The sequence below is a fragment of the Pseudopipra pipra genome, chromosome 21 (assembly GCF_036250125.1).
Source record: "Pseudopipra pipra isolate bDixPip1 chromosome 21, bDixPip1.hap1, whole genome shotgun sequence".
In the NCBI taxonomy this organism is placed as follows: domain Eukaryota; kingdom Metazoa; phylum Chordata; class Aves; order Passeriformes; family Pipridae; genus Pseudopipra; species Pseudopipra pipra.
In genome coordinates, this window is record NC_087569.1 from 7797686 (window position 1) to 7804594 (window position 6909).

Below are 6909 nucleotides of genomic sequence, written 5' to 3' on the forward strand. Positions count from 1 at the left end.
TTTAGCAAGGGAGGATTTGCTTCATACACTGTTCCAGTGCCTTTGTTGCCATGTGGCCAGTCTGTGATCTTGCTCTGAAAGTGTTCACATAGTGCTGGGGAAGGCTGTACCATCATCTGAAAGCTCATAGTGCTAGGAAAACTTCCAGAAAGAACATGAAGAATCACAGAATTAATATCATTTGAATGAGCTTACAAAGGTCATCTAGTATTGAAAAGAGGATATTGATTATGTCCTCCTCTGGGATGCCAACTCCAGATTATTCATATTTTCATGGACAAAGACTTGCCTGTTAGAGCATTTTGTTTCCCTTTGGTTTTGTTTTTGAAGAAACAGAAAGATAATTCGCTTTCTAAACTGTTCAAAAAGCCTTTTCCAAAATCAACAATATGACAAGGGCGAGATAAGCTTAATATGAAGGGAAAAATATTATGGGGTTCATGAGCTAAATACAGAAGCAAAGACATGCAAAGAAGCAGCAACTTAAATGAAGTTATAAATGATCTTTGCAGGTGGAAGAAATCTTTTCAGCCTGTAGGCTGTGTGTGGCTGTTTAACCAGTTTGTTTACGAGTTTCAGAATTGCACTTGGCCAGTAGATCACTCCAGTGTGTGTGGCTTTAGGGAGCTCTGGGGTGGAAGCAGAAGTGTTCAGTGGCCTCAGCTCCTCAGGGAACCCTGGTGGTGCTGGTCTGAGCTCTGCCCTGTGTGTCCTGTGCAGGAGCTCAGCGAGATGATGTACACGGACCGGCCGGACTGGCAGAGCGTGATGCAGTACGTCGCCCAGATTTACAAGTACTTCGAGACCTGAGGTGCAGAGCAAGAGCTGGACAGAAGTGGGGAAGAGAACAAAGAATGCTACAGATGCACTCGATCACTTTAAAAACCCGCTTGCTCCTCTTCCACAACCAACTGAAGCTCTTAGTTGGAAAGAAAGCTCTTCCGTAACTTTGATTACATCTGGGACTGCAACCAAATAAATACCTGTTGTCCATCTTTACAAGCCAAATTCATCTGTAATTTTATTCCCACGTGGAAATCACAGAGCATTTCCGAGCACACGTGGGATATTCCTGGAGATTCCCTTGGGCTAACAATGTTTGCCTCGACAGGAGACCTGCTACAGAATGAAGTTCTAAGTCAATGTGGACTATGCTGGCACTAAAGGGAGGCTGGGAGATTAATATTAATATTAATATTAATACAAAAGCTCACAAAAATGCTCTTCTTGCCAAAACATGCTTAACTCATCCCAAATACATGTTGTTTTCTTGCCTCTATGTATTTTCTGGAAGACCATGACAGATGCACTAAGTGTGTAGAACCTTAGCCTGAGTTACTCACACACCTCACCCAGTAACTGCACTAGTTTGCTCCTCATAGCATAATCAGCAGGACAATAACAGGACCATTTGTGACCCTCTGTTCCATCACCAGTTAGTGAAAGAACTCTAGAAGATCCTGTTAGGTGCTGGGACTTCATTTCAGCTCAAACAGAAGTAATCTCTTTGAGGAAAAATAGATTTACTACTACAACTTTGTTACTTGGTTACTCCGGGAAGCCAGAGCTCGGTTTCCCAGCTGACTGTGCAGGCACAGTTATCACAGGAACGTTGCAAATGCAATTTAATAGCTTTAGTCTGGAAGGTGCCAGTAATCAGGTGATGACTCTGAGCAATACAGTGACATCTCAGTAGTTCATATTTTATGTGGATTGAGTGCAGTAACTTCTTTTTTTCTGTGTTGCTCCTGTCTAGTCAGCACAGATATGTAATTGCTGCATAGAGACATGAATCTAGAGACAGCCTGTGCCCTGTCCAATAAAATACAGTCCACAGGGCACTGTTACATGCTTGGAAGTGATGTTACCCTGTAAATGAACACAGTGATATATTAGTACCAATGGAAGTTGCATCTTCACTCCACAAATTACAAAGAATGTAACTGGAACCCGTCTCTGTGTCACGGACACAAGGCGCCAGCGAGCAGCTTTCCACCTCAGTAATGCTGTTAGCAAAAGGTCTGAAAGATACTGTTCATTTCCATTATACTGTTTCTCTTATTTCACCTCATGAAGTTAATTTTTTCTGTTTGTCTCCAAGGGTGGCAGGATCAGACAGGCCACTTGATTTGTTCCTGGAGCAGGTCTGGGAGAGCATCCATGTGCAGGATCTGGTAGAAGGCTGCCTGGCTGCTCCAGGTTATGCTGGTAGGAGAAAGTTGGTGTTTAGTTACTGTGTTTAAGGCTGTGACCAGACCTGGTGGTTTGTGAACATTAGTCTTAGGGAGCTAGGGATTGTTTCTCTCCTACAAAAAATACTGGTACTCACTGCTCATAACTCCTGAAAAAAGGCTCATTAAACAGAAACAAGATTTCACAGAAGAAACTTGGTTTTGGGGTTTCTGGGGCTTTGCAGGTGGCTGATCTCAACATCTGGTTTTGTTGTTTGATTTTATTTTTAATACTATTTAATTAGTAAACAACCTAGTTCAGACTTGGTTTTCTCACAGCAAAATGCTGGATTCAGGGATAGATGGTAGAGCCCAAGGCCAGTGAGTGTATTGAACAGAAAGGACGTGTGTGCCTGTTCTGCAGAAGGAGAAAAGCATCACTTGCTCTTAGTTTTAGTCTGACATTTATTCTGTGGGAAAGTCTGATTCCAGTCTTTTGAGAGCCTGTGTGATAGAAGAGGACAGTGGCACGCACTCACAGTGCCCTTGCACACTTGATGTCATCCTATACTGTGAGAAGGCAGCTGTGAATGCTGGCCAGAGTTGGATCTTTGCAAGAGAGTGCTTTCCAGGTGGAATGAACTCTCCAGGATTTCTCAGCACACACTCTGCCATCCATGGAGAACCTGGGATGAGCTGCTCTCTGTGTTCTCAGATGCAGGTCTCCTCTTACGGGATAAGGTGGAAGAGGAGAACTCTGCTAAGCAGAGTTCATTTAGCCAAGCAGTCACACTGCAGAGCTCCACTGCCTCGTGGATGCAGCAGCTCTTTTCCCTGGAGGTGTCCCTTGGCAGGGATCCCAATTCTCTCCAACGGGCTGCAGTTCAGAGCCATAGTGAAGTCAGCACAGAAAATTCCATATTCCTCAGTGGGCTTTGGATTGGGCACTTGCAGGGGTGAGAAAAACTGTTTTAATTCCCAGCCTCTGGTAAAAATTTCAAAGTCAGAGGGCTCCACTTGATGTAAAAAGAAGGATAATCTTAACCCTGTGGTCACTGGAAGTGTGTCCCATGTGACTCAGTGCACACAGAATGTGTGTTACCCCTGTGTCAGCATCGTTTGCTCCAAGCCCTGTCCTGACACTGATCTGTGTCTCCAAGGCTCACTCCGACCTTCCAGACCATTCTGGGGCATCTAACAGCTTTCCCCTCCCCCCCCCCCAAATGATTTGTGCAAAGCAAAGTTTCTGTCATCTCTTTGCAGTTTGGTCTCCTGTGCCCCCCTGTAGCATAGACCAAACACTAATTCTACCTGGTTAGAATGGTATATTCTTAAAATTTTTTACTTATACAGGAGTTAAGAGCACAGAGCTGTAACAGGGAAAAAGATACTCAGTTTCACCTTTTGCTCAGTCCTCAAACCTGAAAAACATCTCATTTTGAAAAGCTGATACTTCAAGATTGAGAGATGGTTTTCCAGATTATTTGTTGAGATTAGGAATACTGTTTATTTGATCATTTTTCTGTTACAATATTGTGTATTTTTCTTCCCTTTGAACTTTGCAAAATTACATTTCTAGACCTGCATTTTCACAAATTACTGCTGTTTTTTCATGCTACCTTAAAATTTCAATATGAATTTAAATTTGTCCTATATAAGGTGCTGCAGACTGGCCTGATTTTCAGAATCTACAGGCCTTTGTAGGACATGTCAAATTTGAAATGCAAAAGTTCAAGCTGCCTTTAAATTTTAGGGAGTTTAGTCAAGGTAAGCTATGGAGAGTCTTTACAGGAGTTTTGAGAATCCTCTGAAGATGTCCTGGAGTTGAACATGTGATGGAATGATGGGAATGGTGTTTAGGAGCACGGCTACCGTTGGAGCAGTAAGTTTGCCTAAACTGCCTAAATCCTTTCTGTCTTTGCCTCTTAGGAGTGATGGATCTTTCCCTGGTGCAGGCAGATGGAATCTCTTCCCATGTCACCATGTGCTCCCTGAATGCACCCTCACTCACAGGCACCTGCACGTGCCTGGGTGTGTACTTGGGAAGTCTGTTGGACTGCAGGAAACCAGACAGCTGATTTTGGATGAGCATGTGAGAAGGATGGTTGGAATGGGGATTTCAGTGACATTCCATGGAGGGATATTGCAGCGTGTGACTGTTGTGCTGTAGCTGTTAGAGGGGAAAGGAGATTACAGTGTGAAAAGTGTACAGTCTGGCTCCTGGAATTTCGGGTGAGACGTAGAAGGTACAAATTGTTTCATGGCTTGGGAAGGTACAGAGGTGTGGAGGAGCCAGCCCAGAGTCAGCCCTCTGAGAAGGTTTTCTAGGAAGGCTGAAGAGCTGTTTCAGAAGGTACATGGGGAGACTGAGTAGAGTGAGAGTCCAGCGTGTGAGGAGCAAGGAATGTGGGACAGACACACCTGGGCCTTTGTGGACAGCAAAGGACATCAGAGACTCCATATGGATTGTCAGCTTGAGGAATATTTCTCCTCAGAGTGCAGCCTGGGGTGGATCTCAGAAGATAAGGAAGGGAGACAGCACAGCTGCCTTTGCTGTGTTCCCCTTCCTGTGCCTGTGACAGTCACGGAAATGCAAAGGGGACAAAGATTTCCCAGTTCTTCCTGTGCTGCAGCAAGGCAGCTGTGCTAAGCAGAGGGATTTTTGGCTTGTGCACATCCCCTTTGAGTTTTGGCAGTTTTATTTTTGTGATTTGAAGTTTGTTTTTTACAGGTTTGCTCTATGATTTATCTTGTTTTGTGTGTTCAGTTACGTGCGAGCTTTCTGGCCAGACCGAGTGTGTGCACGCAGGCAGAACAGTTGGTTCTTCCTTGTTTGATTCCTGACCTGCAACTCTTCAAAATCTACCTTTTTGCCTCCCTGACTTTCCCCCTTCCTTGGTAGTGACCTCATGAGCCTGGGCTTGTTGGTTTGTTCATACCTCCCTCATCCTGCTGTGCTGGGGGGACCGGGTATTCCAGCGGGAAGGATCTGACAGGGCCAGCTGTTGGCAAAGCTGAGCCTTGTGCATCTGATCACAGGCAGGGTCTGTATGGGATGAGATTATGCATTTTCCTGTCAGAAGAGGGCTATTGCCTAAAAAGACTCAGGGCATGGAGCATTAAGGCATTTTTAAACCCAGCAATAACTTGTACTATGCTCAGCTGTTGGTTTGTACCAACTCCAGTGCCATCTACACTCACTCACTGATGCGGTGTAGAAACAGCTTCTCACTGAACTGCAATTAACATTTTTTTCTTAGCTGATGGTCTCTGCATTTTTGACTTGCACGTGTGCCAAGTCCCTCTGGGCAGTGCTGGACACAATGTTTTTACTGACTGTTGGTCCAGGCTTGAGTTTGCCATGTGGGATAATCACCTCTGACAGTTTTAGCTTTCCCTGTTGGGTACAGATGTTACATCGTAACCTAATTTATACAAAGAGCACATTAGAATGTACATACTAGGCATTGCCAGATTTGGACATGCTAATATTTAAATATTAACATTATTAAAATGTATGATGCAAAAATCTGTGTAATATTTCTAATAAATCTTTTTCTGTTTCTGATGTTCATTGTAATGTTTCAGTTATCTACATACAATACAAAATCCAAGATATTTTCCATCCTTGGAAGTGTTAAGGTCAGTTTGAATAGGGCTCTGAGCAACCTGCTCTAGTGGAAGGTGTCCCTGCACAGACATGGGGTTGGAACTGAATGATCTTAAAGGTCCCTTCCAACCCAAACCATTCTGGGATTCTCTTGAATCTATGAAAACAGATACTTCCTCAGTCTGCTGGGAAGAGGACTCCCAGGAGAGTTTTTAAGATATCTGTGGTTCACTGATTCTCCTGCACTGGTAGCAAAGAAAATTTTGCTCAGAATCTTCTTTTCATAAATACATGTTTCATTTTTTAATTTAGATGCGTTTGGATGGCTCTCAGAAGATTGTTTTGGGGATAAAGGAGTGCAAGAGATCTCTCAGTTTGTGAAATAAGTAGTGCTGGCGAGACAGTAGGAAATCATCCAAGTGCAAAGGAAGGGAAGGGCACAGAAGAGACCCGTGTGTCTGCACTAGGGGCTCTTAAAGGACCAGAGGATTAGGAAAGAGTCGTCAAAAAGTGGAAGGAAGGACTTGTGACTTAAGTGTAAAAATGAGTCACCAGTAAGTGAAGAGGCAGATGAGTTACAGGTCACAGAGCTCAAGCCACCTGGTAGCAGCAGCAGGACAGCCCATGGGGTGCAGAGGGTGAGCACAGCATGTGCACAGGGACAGAAAGGGATCCCTGTGCTCCTGCAGACCCCAGGGACTGAAAAATCCCACGGGATTTCATGCCAGTGATTTCATGGAGCTCGGTCCCCTGGAGGCTGTGCCCCAGCCACCATCCAGTCTTTGTACAGAGCTTTCAGAGGTGCTGAGATCAAATTCCAGAATACTTTCACAGAGGCTACTTTTGTCTCAGGAAGGTGGAGGCAATACCAGAGCAATCAAATCACTGAGTCAGCAAAGCAAACAAGCTGATAAAAGAAGTGGTCATTTGAATCTCTTCAAGCCTCTCGGGTTTGATCTTTGTGTCCAGCTGTGGAGGTGAAACTTTATGGGAAAAAGTCCTCGTTTGCATAATCCAAACTACTTTGCCTTTCCCCACCTAAGTATTGTGTTTCAGCCCTGGATTTTTAGTGCTGGGCATTAAATGATGTTCTCAGCCTCTGCTGTCTCAAGAATCCACCCCTAATGC

General features: G+C 44.3%; 1 protein-coding gene across 4 annotated transcripts in view; it reads left to right on the forward strand.

The window, feature by feature from the left end:
* Positions 1-5739, forward strand: part of SPECC1 (sperm antigen with calponin homology and coiled-coil domains 1) — a 91377-nt gene extending 85638 nt beyond the window's left edge. For all 4 annotated transcript variants that reach the window (XM_064677463.1, XM_064677464.1, XM_064677462.1 and 1 more), the window contains one exon: positions 721-5739. In XM_064677463.1, coding sequence (XP_064533533.1) covers positions 721-810 — 90 coding nt within the window. In that variant the 3' untranslated portion in view covers positions 811-5739. The remainder of the gene's footprint in view (positions 1-720) is intronic.
* The last annotated feature ends 1170 nt before the right edge of the window (positions 5740-6909 follow it).